At 43.4% G+C, this 17,071-nt stretch overlaps 1 protein-coding gene across 1 annotated transcript in view; it reads right to left on the bottom strand.

Moving 5' to 3' along the window:
- Positions 1-17,071, bottom strand: part of STAT6 (signal transducer and activator of transcription 6) — a 234,076-nt gene that overhangs the window by 100,039 nt on the left and 116,966 nt on the right. The window contains exon 2 of the mRNA XM_068267474.1: positions 2,431-2,572. Within this exon, the coding sequence (XP_068123575.1) occupies positions 2,431-2,558 (128 nt within the window). The 5' untranslated portion in view covers positions 2,559-2,572. The remainder of the gene's footprint in view (positions 1-2,430; positions 2,573-17,071) is intronic.

The raw sequence follows: 17,071 nt of genomic DNA, 5'->3' as shown, positions 1-17,071 counted from the left end.
TAAGGTTCAACAGATATTAAATACTACGAGCAGATTGTGTAGTTAAACCTTCATACTACTTAGAGGTGGTAAAATTGGTCAGTGATTGACAAATCATAATTGAAAGTGTGTACCAAGTTTAAAGCTTGCTAATCATTGATAAAGTGGCTAATCACTTATTAATTTTACCATCTCCATGTAGTATGGAGGTTTAACTACACAATCTGCTCGTAGTATTCAATATTTGTTGACCCTTATACTACATGGAAGTGGTCAAATCAGTAAGTGATTGGCCAATCATAATTGAATCTGTGTACTAGGCTTCAGAGCTGCAATTGCAATTTGAAATGTAAACATCAGACATGGGAGTGCATCTTGGTACACACATCCAATTTTAACTGGCCAATGAATGGCCAATTATCATTTCCATACATTATGAGATCTTACCTACACATTCTGTTCATATTTTTTAAGTTGATAAAATTGTCCAATCAAAATTGGATATGTGTGTACCTGGGCAATTATTCATTAACATTTGAGGTTGCTACGGTAACGTGCAGTAGTAACGCCCCTAACATACCGCTGCTTGCGTTACTCGATTACCACTGGTTGCGCTAATGCGTTCGAGAGGAATCGGCACGGGAGACTTGGGCGCAGGATACAGCCGGTATATGGCTGATCCTGCTGCTGCACAAGTCCCGGCCTTGTTAAATACTATTCCCCCTCCAGGCCGCCATGGATGGTGGGGAATGAAATAATGCAGCTTCCAGCAATTGCTGGAAGCCGAATTATTGTGTTTTAAAAGTAACTTCAGCTCCGTCTTCTGACGGCGCCAAAGTGACTCCCTGTGTGCCCAAGTCTCCTGCGCTGGATTCACTGTGTTTGTGCGCTAATAACCTAACTTGTGGTACACTGCTGATGGCAGTAATGGTACCATAATATTACAGTGTGCTGTCTGTGCACATGAATATTACCACAGCTTTGTGCAGGAAGCACATATCACTTGTCAGTTCAGGCACACTTAACCTTTCAGGAAACGATGTTAGGAACTAGCCAGTCCTCTTTCTACAGTGAAGAGTGAGGAAAAAGTAAAAATATTCCAGCTAATGAATTCTTTGCATGAATGATTCAAAATAGTGTATTTCAAGCCCCAGCCATTGCACCAATCACTTCATTTATTTCAGCATAAGATAAATATAGCCTGTACATTACTGGACATTTTAGTGTCTCATGACAAAAATACATTAGGCAATTACTATCTTTAGCTTCGTTATTTATCACGCAGAGTACAAGTCATAAGTGTGTAGCAGTGAAACATGGACATCAACTATATGGACTTTCCTCTTGCAAAATATGTACAAATATTAAATGTACTGTCTCTGCATTTTTTAAAATAATTCAGTGTGCTTTCCATTAGGAAGAGCAGTACTCTGATAACTGGGAAACACTATTCTCATGTTACATGTTTCAGTTACGTCAATCTGAAATAACAGGATGTGCTAAATTTGCATTTTGGTTTGAATTATGCAAATGTTTGAAGGTATTTGAATTAGACGGTTATAGTAAAGATGCTGGAATGTGGAGAAACATGACAAAACATAAAAAAAAAAGTTTCAAGATGTCGTGTTTTTTTTTTTCAACTATAATGCTGCTCAGTTTTTAAATATTATTATTTTTATTATTATATTAATAAAATATCCCACCTCAATATGCTAAATAAGAACTATTAAACACATTTTTACTAGCCCAGAGCTGACTACTTACCCATTTAACTGAGGCTACGAACCCACTAGGCAGAAATGTTAGTATTGCGGAAAATGCTAGTGATTTTGCCGCTAATTAAGTCTATGGGCTGCATGCAAAAATGCATACATATTACAGTAGCTTACTCCATTTTATAAGGGAAATAAATAAACAAAAAAAAACACTCACATACACTATAATATACTGTATAAGAATATAAATGTTTTATTAGTGATTAACCCTTTCCACCCCCTGACCCATAGTTAATACAAAAAAAAAAAGCACTTGTAAAAAAAAAAATGACATCACTTAAAAAAAACAAAAACATAAATAGTTACTTTAGGGACTCTTTTAAATGTATGTAATGAGTGTATATTACTGTTATTTTTGCAATTAAGGGCTTTTAATTATTGATATAGTACTTGACTAAAGACTTTTGGCCTTCAGGTTATAGCTGTGCTTGTAATACATTACAGGAATTGTAAATACAGTCTGATCTGCACTGCGGTCTTTGTTGGCCCGCACAGCTGTAGAGTGTAAATGGGTGGCTTTATTCTCTTTGTTGGATTATAGCAGTTTATATTGTCTCCAGTGAGGGTTTATTGATCAAATTATGCAATTATACAACAAACTGTTCATCTTAACTAAGACTACAACTTATGTTGTGATGGTCTGTAATTGTATAGAATTTATTACTGGAGTACTTACCATGGCTGCTCCTCCAACCATTCGCCAAGAAGGTGCCTCACCTTCAGGGGGAAATCTCCATATACACCTTTCAATTGCTCTGGAGGCATTTTGCATACATAACTCCAGACGGAAGGAGTTTTGTCCATATTTGCATATGTACCTGCAACAATAAAAATGTGCATAACTGTCAAATCCAAGCATGCATATTATGGCATTTATCATTTAGTATGTTTAAGATCAATCTCAGACCACTAAGACCACTCACTGAAAATATATATGTCTGATTGGTGACTCATGTATATATCCTATGTATATTCCTATGTTTTTGCTATGTAATAGAGTTAGATAAAATAGCCATCAAAATAATAACCATCAGCACCAGGGCCCTCTCGATCTGCAACACCAAAAGTTACTATTTAGTACCTATTAATTAAGGCCATTAAACGTGAAAACGGAAAAAAGTGTGCAGGACTGGAGTATCCCTTATGGAGAAAATGGCGCTGACATAGGCGCCTATTGTAAAAGCCGTGATTTGCGGCAATGGAAGGAAATTTGGGTGCATGGCGGGCCAAAATTTATCCTCTTTGATGCAAATCGCAGCTTTTATAATGGCAATAATAATTACAGAGCGCCCGCTACGCAATACCGGATTTCTAAGACCCCCGGCGCCAATATCACTATATGTCACTGGCGCTAATCTGGCACAGAAATTTACCTTCCTAGCTGCATATTGCAGCTTGGCGGCAGAGGGGGGGGGGGGGGGGGTTAAGGTTTGGGGGGTAGGTTTATGTTCACGGGAGGGTAGGGTTAGGCACCCCAGGGGGTGCAGTCTTAGTTTTAGGCATCACCGGGGGTCTTTAGGTTAGGCACCATCGGGGGGGGGGGAGGGGGTCCTAGGGTTAGCTACCACTAGTAGGCGTTAGAGTTAGGCATCGGTAGAGGGAGGGTTAGGGTTAGGTTTGACAGTAGGGTTAGGTTTAGCTATAGTAAAATATTGGTAAATTTTACCAATATTTTACTATCGATATCCAGCAGTAGAATATCGCTAATTGTAGCAATGTTCTACTGGCGGCAATATCCTGCAACCTTTTTTCATGTATGTCATTAAAAGACCTACTATTACTATTACTGCACCTCATCTTTAGGGTAATCACATCTTTATAGGGGTATCAGAAAGACAAGGATTTCAGCAGTAATCAATCAAAATTGTGCTCTTTAGAATGTTCTTTATGTTGAGCAACCTTTTATTGTCAAAAATGTCAATAAACACTTTGAAAATCAAAAATAGTACAAATTGGTTAGCCGCGTATTAAAAGAACATTGCCGGTTCTCACCACACTCATGCAATCCCAACACACACACGCATATCACACATGCCGGCTGGCATATCCTGGGGAGTAGCACTGAATCTTGTGGTTTCATTTGTCCCTTGGTATGAATATATTTGCATATCTTTACCAACCAAATGGTTACCACAGAGTGATACAAAAGTTCCACCAAAATAAGCGTTATTTGGTGCCTTGGAGTATTGCAGAGCATAGACAAGTTACTAGGCAGTGTTTAGCGAAAGCCAAGCAAGACAGTATAGCACACGGACACACAGCATTTTTTGCAGCATGCCAGCAATATGCAATTAAGGAGACTAATGCACATAGTATTGAACGGCTTATAGATACAACTTTATGGGGCAGCACAGCCCGGTTCATCCTCATGCACCACTCGGTAGATGGATCCCAGTCCACAAAATATTTCAGTACCCACAGCACAAGTTGAAATTAAACATAAAAATATGCCTTTTTTCCAGCTACGTACTCCCTAGCTCTCAATTAAGACATCTAGCGGCTCACGTTTGCTTTGTTCCCAACAGGGTTTCCTCATTCAAGTCCACAAGTAGGTTAGGGCACCACAATCATTTCAAAGCTGAAGGAGTTTAAAGGGAACCTGAAGCAAGTAACATTATTTTAAATAAACACATGATAAAACCTGCTAAGGAATATTACATACTTACCTCGCCGTCAGTTCCTCTCAGAAGCTCACCATCTTCTAAGAGTGATCCCTTCCAGTTCTGACAAAATTTTGTCAGGACTGAAATATATCAATTGCTGTCAGTTATATATCTGTTGCTGTCAATTATAGCTGAAAGAACAACTTATGTGCAAGGTAATGTCCATACTTCCCTATGGCCTAAATGGGCAATATTGCTAACCCAGAAGCTGTTTCAGATTGTCATTGACATTTTTGAATTGGAGGACAGAGAATTCCATCGATCCCAGTGGACAAACCGGACGCAGGAGAGGAGAGAGAGATTGAGGAGTAGACTACACGGAAGGTAAGTAAGACCTGTGTATGTTTATTTTGACTTAATTTTCAATCCAGGTTTTCTTTTATCCTCTCTAACAATTCGTCAACACAAGATTATGACAACTGTTTCGGGGCCACAGCAGGTCCCCTTCATCAGATAGAGTGCAGAAGAAGATGGATTTCTTCTTTCAACACACCGAAACAAACGAACAAACAAACAAAAAATTAGATCTAAATTTGGGGGATCTGGTGTTAATTATCCAGCTTCTCATCCCAGAATTGATCAATCTTATAGAAATTGCTTCCAGGAACTAGAGTGTGAGATTCCAATTTCTCTGAGGTTTATGTGACAATGTGAAAGAAGTAAAAATGTACAATCAAAGCAAATACACCATGGTTGCAAAATCTGTGGCAGCCTTCTACAGGGCCACACCTTCACGCTTTGTGGTCGGTCACTCAGGGAGGTTTTATTAATTATTTTACATTGTGGTTTTTTTTTTGGTTCTTTTTGTAGATAATTTCCTTTGATCAGGCTTTGCCATGAGAAAGGGATCCTGTGTGGTCCCGAAACACTGTTTTTTTTTACTCTTTTCTAATAAAGATATATTTAGGAGGTACCAGCTTTATCTTTGTTTCCTTCTCTGTCTGTCCTACAAGACGAAAGCAACCGCGTTTGGAGGGACTGTTGCAAATTTGCAAAAAAAACAAAAAACAAAACAATTTGGAGCAAAGAAGTACAAATGCAGCTCTACAAAAGCTAATGAAGGCCCACCACAAGTAATGTTATAAAAGCTTCCCAAAAATGCAAAGGAAGACAGAAAAGCCCTGACACATAGCTCCCAACTGTCCCTCTTTGGGAACTCTGCCCTTCTGTCCCCCTTTCTTCCTCATTTGTCTCTCTTTCAGTACTGATGTACAGATCCATGTTGATATATGTATTGTTCTAATGAAAAATGTGTTTAACTGACTCTAAAATGATTAGGGGTGTGGTTAGTGGTTAGGGGTGTGGCAGGGGCATGTCTAAAAGTTTCCCTCTTCCTTACCTCAAAAAGTTGGGAGGTATGCAGTCAGCAAGTGCAGTAGTGGTTGCACCTAGCAACTAAATTAAGGTGAGCTTTTATTTTGCAGCAGACAGTGGCAGAGGATTATCTGGAGGCATATTCTATCACTTTTGAGACAGAGAACGGGCCTAAAGAACCTAAAGCACTGTCAGCTAGATTGATAGCTTCCTTATTGACAGGAAATCTGTGAAAGGCCTATTTTGATCTGGACCCTTTTGAAGCTTGAGACTATGGTATGTTAAAAAGAGAAATCCTGTTTTGACTGGGTGGAACCCTTGCTGACCAAGTCTGCCGAGAGAGTTCATGGACATTTTTTCACAAATACATGACCTGATTCACCTGGCCAGTGGAGGTTGGAAACTCGCACATGCCCAGTTCAGATGATCTTCTTTGTGGCAGCAGGAGACGTTTCTGCTCAAGTTGGTTCAAATAGGCTGGTTCACATGGGCTTCTGCTCAGCTTCTCGATTAAACACTGTTTTTTTGAGGGGGGTAGAATACCAGCATTTAACACCTTCTCTTTTAATGGCTTTTGAAGGCTTTTAATGGCTTTCAGGAAAGTGTTGCATTTTCTGGGCTTTTGCAGGAAGTATAGGGAAAGGCTGGGCTTTTAGCGGCTTTCACTGGCTTTCAGTGGCTTTTGCTGGCTTTCAGACTTCTAGAAGCTGCATGTTGCTTTTGAGATGAGATGAGACGCTGGGATCAACTGCAAGGCTTTCATGAAAGCCTGCAAAAGCTTGTACTAAACGCTCTCATTCACTTGCATTGAAGGATGGTAGATCCCTAAAAACGGTACTTTTAAAAACGCTATGTTTAATGCCAGCAAAACGTCAGTGTGAACCAGACCTAAAGGCTAGGGTAACGGAGCAACGGGGACCCTAGAGCCACCATATTTCACTGCAATCATTTTGAAAAGGTAATACAATAGGGGGCGTGCTTTGAATTAGATTCTGGGAGTACTCAAGTCAACTCTGATATGGGATGAACTGACCTGAGTTCACCAGGAACTCACCTGAACTGACTTGCCAATAGACTGCTTATTTCATGCCGACTCTGAAACTATTTGCAGACACACACACCAGGTTTACCCTGCTATACACCATATTCTTTCTCTTTTTTCATACATATACAAGCAGTTTCACAATATGCATCGGCCTTTTGCTAACACATCCATATCACCTTCCTTGCTGTCTTCGTCTCTTTTAAGCTGGCCACTAACGGTCCAATTTCTAGCGAAAAATCGTTAGAGCGATCAGAAATTCTGATCGGATTGGTTGTAAATAATCTCAGTTGATGGGCACAATTGATAATGAACGATTATAAAAACAATCGTCCGATTGAATTTTCGTCGAACCAAAATTTGGGTTTTCTTGTTGGTCATGATAGATAGGAAGCAATGATAGGTTAGTTGATGGTGTAGTGAACGATTTTTCATCCGATCAGAATTTCTGATCGCTTGAACGATTTTTCGCTAGAATTTGGACTGTTAGTGGCCACCTTTAGCCTCTCGTGAACATCTGTCTCACTAGAAAATCCTCTCTAGTCTTCCCCTATCTAGCACCAAATCACATGTTCTCCTACTTTCACTTTCTCTTCTCTTCCTACTTGCTGCTCATGATTTGCACTGGGGCTAGGATCCTCCACACATCAGCTTCACACATCGCACAGCACTCATTTCTATCAAAGATTGCATTTTTGTGAAAACACCTTTTATCCCACCTAAACTGAGTTTAGGCATGAAGAGGGGCTTTTCACAAGCGTGCTAACAGTTAGCACTGCTTTGTGAATCAAGCCCAATGCATGCATGCAAAATTATGTTATTCTTAGCAGTGTAAAATTCATAGAAATATTCTCTGTAGAGCAATTGCAAATGATAATGTGACTCATTGCGAATGCACAAGGGTGTTTTAACTGAAGAATGGGCTAAAATTCCTTTGGAAACAATTCACAATTTGTATGAATCAATACCTCGGAGAATTGAGGCTGTAATTGCCGCAAAAGGTGGACCTACACTAGGGCTTCACGGTTTTGCGGTTTTAAACCGAAACCGCAATTCACGTGCAGCCGATTTCAGGATCGTCAGTAGCTTCGGTTTTGGGAGCCACTGATTGGCAGAAGCCGTGACTAGCAGTGAATATTTATGATTGTTAATGAGCCGGGCAGCAGGGAGAGGGCGAGTCCAGTCTAGAGCAGCACACAGCACCACCAATAGCTAGATAGAGATGGTATGACGGAGGCGGTAGGCGGAGCTGTACAGAGGGTGGTACAGAGTGATTGGTGGCGCTGTGTGCTGCTCTGGACTGGACTCGGCCCTCGCTGCCCGGCTCATTAACAATCATAAATATTCACTGCTAGTCCTAGCTTCTGCCACGCCTCCCTCTTCCAACAACATGGGGAGCGCAGTGATGCATGATTTATATTTTCATCAGCTGGCCCCAGGAACTGCCGGGAGGGAAAGAGGCAGAGCCAGCGCGTTAACAGCAGCTGCTGAAAGTGACGAGAGCTAGCCAGGAGGAAAGGCAGCACTGTAAGGTTAGACTATTAGAAGGAGGGGCTCCGAACTCTTTCCTGTCCTGGCACCCCTGAGCCCCACTTCTGTGCTCCGTACACAGATGTCTCCCTCTCTGCACACTTGCTTATAGAAGCAGTGATGGTTTTCTGTCCCTCTCCCTACACTTCCTTGATGCCGCAGCGCTGGTGTTCTGTCTCCATGCTGCGGGTGACGGTCTGAAGGTACTAGATCACCCACTCCTACCCCTCATTGCCCTTTTCACATTCCTCAGCCTTCTCGCACTGTTATTTATGATACTCTGCACTTTAACTATTACCCTGCTGGAAGCTCTGTGGCCAGATTAACAAGTTTTCTCGTACACAGTCTGCCTCAATTGTCACCAAAATGTTCTTTATTTAAAGCAGGATCTTATACTGGGGCAACTATACTGGAGGCACTTACCTGGCTAAACTATACTGGGGGCATTGTGAATTTAGTGCTAAAGCTCGATTTGAAGAAAATCGTGAAGAAAATCGAAATCGCAATTTGAGAAAAAAAATCGCAATTTAAATTTTTTCCTAAAATCGTGCAGCCCTAACCTACACCATATTAAAATATATTTATTGGACTTTCAAGGTGTTTCCATTATTTTGTCCAACCCCTGTATATATATATATAGATATATATGTATATATATATATATATATATATATATTTATATATGTACATACGTGTGTGTGTGTGTGTGTGTGTGTGCGCGCGTGCGTGCGTGTGCGTATTACACAGTGAATCCAGTCTCGGATTAGTCACAGTTTCTCTGTCTGTGAGGAATATACAAAGCACACACACAGAGCCTGGAGGGGGTGTGCGTAACTTGTACCTATCACAGCAGAGGCAGCTCCTTCCTCCCTGGGTAAGCTTGACAAAGAAAAGATTAGATATATTACAACTAGAAAAGGCTGCAACTAGAAAAGTCAGACCACATTAGAACAGGTATAGGAACTTATAGGATAGAACAAATAAGGCTGAAAATTTTGTTACAGAATCTCTTTAAAAGGGAAAAAATATGGCAACCTCCATATGCCTCTCGCTTCAGTTGTCCTTTAAGCACCTTTTGTTTTAGGGCTCAGTGCACACCATAGCAAGGCTTAAGGCCCATACACACGTCGGATTTCCGTGAACGACGGGTCGTTTGAACGTCCCGTCGTTCAGTCGTTCGCCCGCTAAATCGGGCGTGTGTACAGACTGTCGTTCGCTTGATAAGAGTGAGTTTGAGCGATGCGCCGGGCGGATCGCTCAAACTTACTCTTATCAAGCGAACGACAGTCTGTACACACGCCCGATTTAGCGGGCGAACGACGGGACGTTCAAACGACCCGTCGTTCACGGAAATCCGACGTGTGTATAAGCCTTTAGCATACAGTGCAGTATCTGCTCCAGTGGTCTGTTGTGGTCTGTCTGTCATCTGGAGCATATGCGTTGCATACGTAGGCTTGTATACACTATATACTTCCACTGTAGCTAAAAAAGAAAAGGAATTACTGAAAGATTTGTCTGATGCTGGTGTCTAGTCGCTAATCATGATTTTAATGAGCAGGTTGTGACTCTTGTAAACTATTGCCAGATATTTGCTAAGGATCTCTCTCTGTTTGTGTTCCAAAACAGTAGAAAATGTGACAGTTGCCAGAGCAAATGACTGGCAAGCTTGCAAACATGCAGTGCGGCCCACGTGCCCTCTCCTTGTACAACACAATAGAAGGCAAAGGGACCGATTTATCAAGGGACTAATAGGTTGTTCCTCAGAAATTTTCAGTTACTTCTCCTGAAACGATGACACTCTTCAGATCAGCGCATTTAAAAAAAAATAGTAATCAGCCATTTTTCTATTACTGCTACATTCTCTTTATCTATTGACATATTTGGTGGGGATCATGTTAAGTACAGGAATTTGAGAGGCTAACTGGAAGATTTTCTCATGAGATGTCATGTGTACACCACCATGGATGACATCTCATGAGAAAATCTTCCAGTTAGCCTCTCAAATTCCTGTACTCAACATACAACTTAGTATTGGACATAGTTGAGTACATTTACTGATGTCTCATTTCTTTGGTTAAAGGCAAGCTTAAGTGACCTGATGAGATAGACATGTGTATGTACAGTGGCAAGCATACAAATACCTATGCTGTGATTATTTTCTTCTTTCTCTGACTGAAAGAGTTATTATTCAGCTATGCAACTGACAGTTTCTCTCCAGTCAGAACTCAGTCGGACTTTGTGCCCCTCATTGATAAGGAATTACAGCCATGAAACACTTTCTTGGCAGAGAACTTGGCTTCTGAGGGTAGGGGATAGTTTTAAAAAAAGCTCAATAGTTCACACATTTTTACTCTGGGAGACACGGGACAGACAGTGTTATTGAGCTGTGACAAAACAATATATCTACTTTTTTAAGTTTTTAAACATAACAGAAAACTGAGGATTATCTAAGAGTCATTTTAGGAGTAGGAGAATAGATACAATTGTTTATCTCATCAGTTAATTTTCACTTAAGGTTCACTTTAAATTAAGACATGTGCTAACAGCTAGTCAGACGTTGAATTGTTCACTTTCCACTATCAGTCAACAGCTCCTTATGCTGGGAATACACCATGACTTTTTTGGGCAGATAGATGGCTGGATAATTAATTACCGACAGGTCTGATCTGATTTCTATTGTTTTTCTGATCAATTTTCTCATAGAAGTGAATGGAAATTGGTCGGGAAAACGATTGGAAAATCGACTGGCCAGTAAATCTGCCGAAAAAACTCATTGTGTATTCCCAGCACTATACAAATATGGACAGATTTGTTGGCACCCCTATATCTCACTGAAAAGTGAAAAAGTACCGTAATTGTGCCTCCTGTGACGGTCGGGTTCACCGGCAGAAGCATGCCATCTGCCCAATCATACAAAATTGCACCCAAAATATGAGTTGGAGAGCCCCTTTAATTCATTCAAAACTGTGTTCCTTTCAAAACAAGACCTCTGCTACACAGGAAGATTTTTATCAGGGGGACAATAAAGCTCCTCCAGAAAGTTTCCACATTCTAGTTTTAAAGATAAACGAGAGAGAGAGAGAGACAATGGCAGCACTGAACATGAGCTCCTAAAACTTTACCAATTTTACCTTGTAATGGGCAACTGAAAGGTCACAAAGGACACAACCAAGAGATAACATGGAAACCAGAGGAGCCTATGGAAGTCTAAAGAATAAAAAGACTAAAGACTAAAAAAGCAAATGCTCTGAATGGAGAAGATAACCACTTATAAAAGGATAAACAAGCTGTGTCACTCAGAGGAAAAGCAACAAGCAGCAGCAGCCAGCTCCAGCCAACCAACAGATCCTAATGGCCCATACTCACGGGCTACAATTGTCGCCCGTGAGTATGAGGCGCAACACGGGCGCGCACCCGAACCGTCGCTGCTGTCGTCAGGCGATTGGCGCGGTCAATCGCCCGGCGACAGTTGCCGCCGCAACTTCGCTGCAACTGTCGCTAGTCCGCGTGAGTATGCGGACTAGCGACAGCAACATAATAGAAAATGCACAGCTCTTCCGGCGAGGGGGAGGAATGTCGGCGACGCGGAGGGACCTGGCGACGAGCTGTCGCCGGCCTGTCGCGCACATGCTCACGTGTGCTGGCGAAAGGCCACAAATGTAGCCCGTGAGTATGGGCCATAACACCAGCAGAGAGTAACCCCAGAACTGACCAAACCTGCAGAAAACAAGGTAAGGGCATTTCTGCTGAATATTACTTAAAGAGGAACTCCAGTGAAAATAATGTAATAAAAAAAGTGCTTCATTTTTACCATAATTATGTATAAATGATTTAGGCAGTGTTTGCTCATTGTAAAATCTTTCCTCTCCCAGATTCACATTCTGACATGTATTACATAGTGACATTTTTACTGTGGGCAGGTTATGTAGCTGTTTCTAGCTGTTCTGGCCTTGCAGACAGTTGAAAACAGCCATTTCCTGTCTGTGAACATTGTTACATTGTGGCAGTTTGCCCAGAGTACCATACGGTACCAGAGCCTCTTGTGGGAGGGGTTTCAGCACAAAATCAGTCATACAGCGCCCCCTGATGGTCTGTTTGTGAAAATCATTATATTTCCCATGTAAAAGGGGGTATCAGCTACTGATTGGGATAAAGTTAAATTCTTGGTCGGAGTTTCTCTTTAAAGAAATAAGAAAAAGTTTATCAAGGGATTCAGAATGGAAACATTGAAGCCAGCAGATCAGAAGGCAAGCCAGGATGCAGATAAGCCCAGCACATCTAGCAGCAGGAGGTCTGGCACTTGGGAGATCGTTTACTCTCCTGGCAATAAAAGCAATGATGCAAAGAAAGAAGAAAGACTGAGGCTAACTAAAAGCATGCAAGAGACTCGGTTTGCTGACTATTCCTCTAACCCCAGAGTAAGAACAAACCTGATATTTTTTACACATGACACCCAAGCCTGGCATACTGCCATTTGTGAAAAATTCGAAAAAAGCATTAAAAAAATGGTATCAGGAATGGGGGACAAATCAGAATAAAAGACAAGGAGGACCCAGAGGTTACTACACTTGCAGTAACTGTATACCACAATGGCAGTGTCTTGATCCAGGGGGCAGAACGTTACTTAAATATGTTTGAAAAGCTTTATCCTGAAATTGAAAAACTTGCAATTAACTTTAAAGAAAACCAGACAAACTCTGTCAACACAAACAATGGTCGTAAATCATTTGCTAGGACTGTTCCCAGAGATAAGGCTGAGGACCAAACTCCAACACAACAGGAACAGACCCCCTCCAGAGAATACCAGGCACCAGGCTTCTCACACCCCTCCCTGGAGACTCTCAGAGGCTGTCTGTCCCAATTAGAAAGAGACTTCACCCTTTTCAGGGAAGAAATTAAAAGCAGCCAAGGTGTGAAAAATGCAAATGATCAACTGAGAGAAGAAATAGCCAGGATGAAAGCTGAGCACACTGCAGCCTTGAATGATATCAACATTTCCCTACAAAAACTACAGGAGGAAAACTCACAACTTAAAGAGAAGATCAGGAAATTACAAATATTAAAACAGCCACAAAAGTTAGAGGAGACAACAAAAAGCACAAAGGCCCCCACAACACCTGTGCCGACCAAAGAAAGTGCTCCGCACAACACACCGGATGCAATAATCACTCAAGAGACCAGTGACAACCACAGCCATCCAGCCCCCTCCCCAAATACTGCCAACACAGCCAGGGTCGAACTGGGACACCAAGGGCCCACCAATGAAGTTCCAGCCTGGGGCCCGCCCCCCTCTCCTCCTCCCCCCCCCCCCCCATTTTGGGCTCACATACACATGTACTCTAGAAATTTTGCATGACTTTATGGTAGGGAATAGATTTTGAGCAATTGTGAGGACAGTCTCCAATAGGGATATGTCTAAATGCGGCGCGCACAGCGCGCCGCAGCGAAGCTGAATGGGTGTCACCACGCACTGGAACATCGGCGTGGTCATGATGAGTCATGGGCAGACTTAAAAAAAAAATACAAAACACAAAATAAGTAGCGGTGTTATTCACAGAGATTAGGTCTGACCAGATACATTTTAGATAAAATATTCAAGTAGTTACATGCCTCATGATAATTCATAAAGTAGTCAAATGGCAGCAGATACCCCCACAAAATGCAATCAGGTTGCCAACAGATGCCCCCACAAAATGCAATCAGGTTGACGGCAGATGCCCCCACAAAATGCAATCAGGTTAGCGGCAGATACCCCGACAAAAAGCAATCAGGTTGGCTGCAGATACCCCCACAAAATGCAATCAGGTTGACGGCAGATACTCCCACAAAATGCAATCAGGTTGGCTGCAGATACCCCCACAAAATGCAATCAGGCTGGCTGCAGATACCCCCACAAAATACAATCAGGTTGGCTGCAGATACCCCCACACAATGGAATCAGGTTGACTGCAGATACCCCCACAAAATGCAATCAGGTTGGCTGCAGATACCCCCACACAATGCAATCAGGTTGGCTGCAGATACCTTCACAAAATGCAATCAGGTTGGTGGCAGATACCCCCACAAAATGCAATCAGGTTGGTGGCAGATACCCCCACAAAATGCAATCAGGTTGGCTGCAGGTACCCCCACAAAATGCAATCAGGTTGATGGCAAATACCCCCACAAAATGCAATCAGGTTGGCTGCAGATCCCCCCACACAATGCAATCAGGTTGGTGGCAGATACCCCCCTCAAAATGCAATCAGGGTGGCTGCAGATACCCCACAAAATGCAAACAGGTTGGCTGCAGATACCCCCACAAAATGCAAACAGGTTGGCTGCAGATACCCCCACAAAATGCAAACAGGTTGGCTGCAGATACCCCCACAAAATGCAATCAGGTTGGCTGCAGATACCTCCACAAAATGCAATCAGGTTGGCTGCAGATACCCCCACACAATGCAATCAGGTTGGTGGCAGATACCCCCACAAAATGCAAGTGACCCCCCAGCTTGGAAGGGGGGTCAGCGGGCACCGATCAGCGGGGAAGCCTCCCCCCTCCCTCACCTAGGGGCCCCCCCTTCCGCGCACCCCCCTCCTCCAGAAGTGCAGCCAGCAGCGAGCGGAGAATAGCTTACCGAGCTTCAGATGATGCTAGCACCGCTCCGCATGCCGCTGCTGCTGCCCTGCTGGTCTCCGTCTCCTGTAGTGACGCTGTCTAATCACGCTCTCGCAGGAAGTACTGCGAGAGCGTGATTGGACAGCGTCACTGTAGGAGACAGAGACCAGCAGGGCAGCAGCGGCATGCGGAGCGGAGCTAGCATCATCTGAAGCTCTGTAGCTATTCTCCGCTCGCTGCACTTCTGGAGGAGGGGGGGTGCGCGGAAGGGGGGGCCCCTAGGTGAGGGAGGGGGGGGAGGCTCCCCCCCCTCCCCGCCACTCTGTGCCCAATTTCCCCCCTTCCAAGCTGTGCCCCCCTCCCTCTTAGCTCTGGGGACCCCAGGAGGCGGGGCAGTCGGGGCCCACCGATGGGACCATTGGTGGTTCGGTGGTTCAGTCCGAGCTTGACCACAGCCTCATCCAACAACCCACAGCCCAAGCCTAAACACCAAGCAAATCACCCCTATAAACATCACAGTCCTGACATAGACTCTGGTTATAGACTCTAATGGAAAATACCTGGACATAAGGAGACTCTTTCCAGGGATGCATGTCACTATGGCTGACTATCCAGCAGAGGGCACTCTCATACTGGGCGCATATACAGAGCGGCAGCCCCAGCACTTACCACCATAAAGCCTCACTGAGCCAGGGTGGTGAGGCCATACCACGCGCTTTGAAACAAAGCATCAACAGCCAGCCCAGCCAAGACCACCAACACAGGCTGACAAAAGCCCAAATAAAAAGGAACGATAGAAAGCTGCAAGGACCGATACTTAGAGGAATGGAGAAGGGACATAAAGAACTCCCAGAAACTCGCTGTCTATCAATCACTACAGAGGGAGTACACAACGGCTCTATATCTGGAGAGGCTACACCACCACAAAGACAGACAGGCCTTGAGCCTGTACCGTCTGAGCACCCCACAACCTGGAGATAGAGACAGGGCGACACAGACAGACATGGAAGCCCCGGGAGGAGAGACTGTGCAGGCAATGTGACCAGGGGGTCCTGGAGGATGAGGCCCACTTCCTGCTACACTGTAGCAAATATACACCGCTGAGGACCGCCCACTTCCAGAGACTCTCCGCCCACATCCCAGATTTCACCTCCACAGATGAGGAGAGGAAACTCTATATCCTACTGGGGGAAGAGGAAAAAACTGTGCAAATAGCAGCCCGATATATCACTGCCTGCCACCAACTGAGAGGAACATGATACCACATGGACTGTATAACCCCATACGGGGGTTATGGACTGTATACCTATACCCCCCTCCCCTATGGACTATATATCTCATCCCCCATACCATCCATTACATCCTCCACACTCCTATGGACTGTTTACCTATATCCTTCCCTTATTCCCAAAATCCCCCCCCCCCCCCCCCATATGTTAATGTTTTACTTTGGCAATGCTAAATGTATTTGGTCCTGCCAATAGAGCTTTTTTTGGATTTGGATAAGGGGATAGTTTTAAAGATAAGGGGATGCATGGTGATCAAAAACAGAAAAACAGACCCCCCCCTCATAAAATCATTAGGTGACCACATTCCTGCATGTAGCCTGTCCTGCAGAAACCCAGAGACATGTCCCTTAATGAGACTTTGATATCTCATTTCACAGTATTCTATAATTCGATGGGTATTGCGGAAACGTTGGGGCCCCATGGTCCACCATTCGCAGTGCGTCATGCGACCAGCGCAGCACACCTTCTGAGATGTTAATCGATCACATAGCTGCCTCACAGCCTGAGATATCTATTCCCTAGACAGAGAAGGTGTCAGCCCAAGCGGGTTTGATATTGATTGGTGCAGAGCATGATGTAAAATGCTGTTGTTTATATGATATGTCTGATATCCACCGAGTTATGACCTAATTGGAGAAAATACCCAATTCAGTCCCTAAGACAATAGGGGCTGGACTTCAGCCTGAGGTCAGATTGCGAAGGGTGGGGAAACCTCTCTTGTTACCATCCACACCTTCTGGCAGAGAAAGGGTTGAAAAAACCTGTTGGCTGCTCTATCCATTCCATGGAACTTTTCATAACTGGACTTCACATCTTCTGTTGGACTTATTACCGCAAAAGGACATACGGTAACTTGACAAATTGCTCAGACTATCAAT

Source organism: Hyperolius riggenbachi, chromosome 2 (genome assembly GCF_040937935.1).
Source record: "Hyperolius riggenbachi isolate aHypRig1 chromosome 2, aHypRig1.pri, whole genome shotgun sequence".
NCBI lineage: Eukaryota > Metazoa > Chordata > Amphibia > Anura > Hyperoliidae > Hyperolius > Hyperolius riggenbachi.
This window is presented reverse-complemented; position numbering and strand designations above follow the sequence as displayed.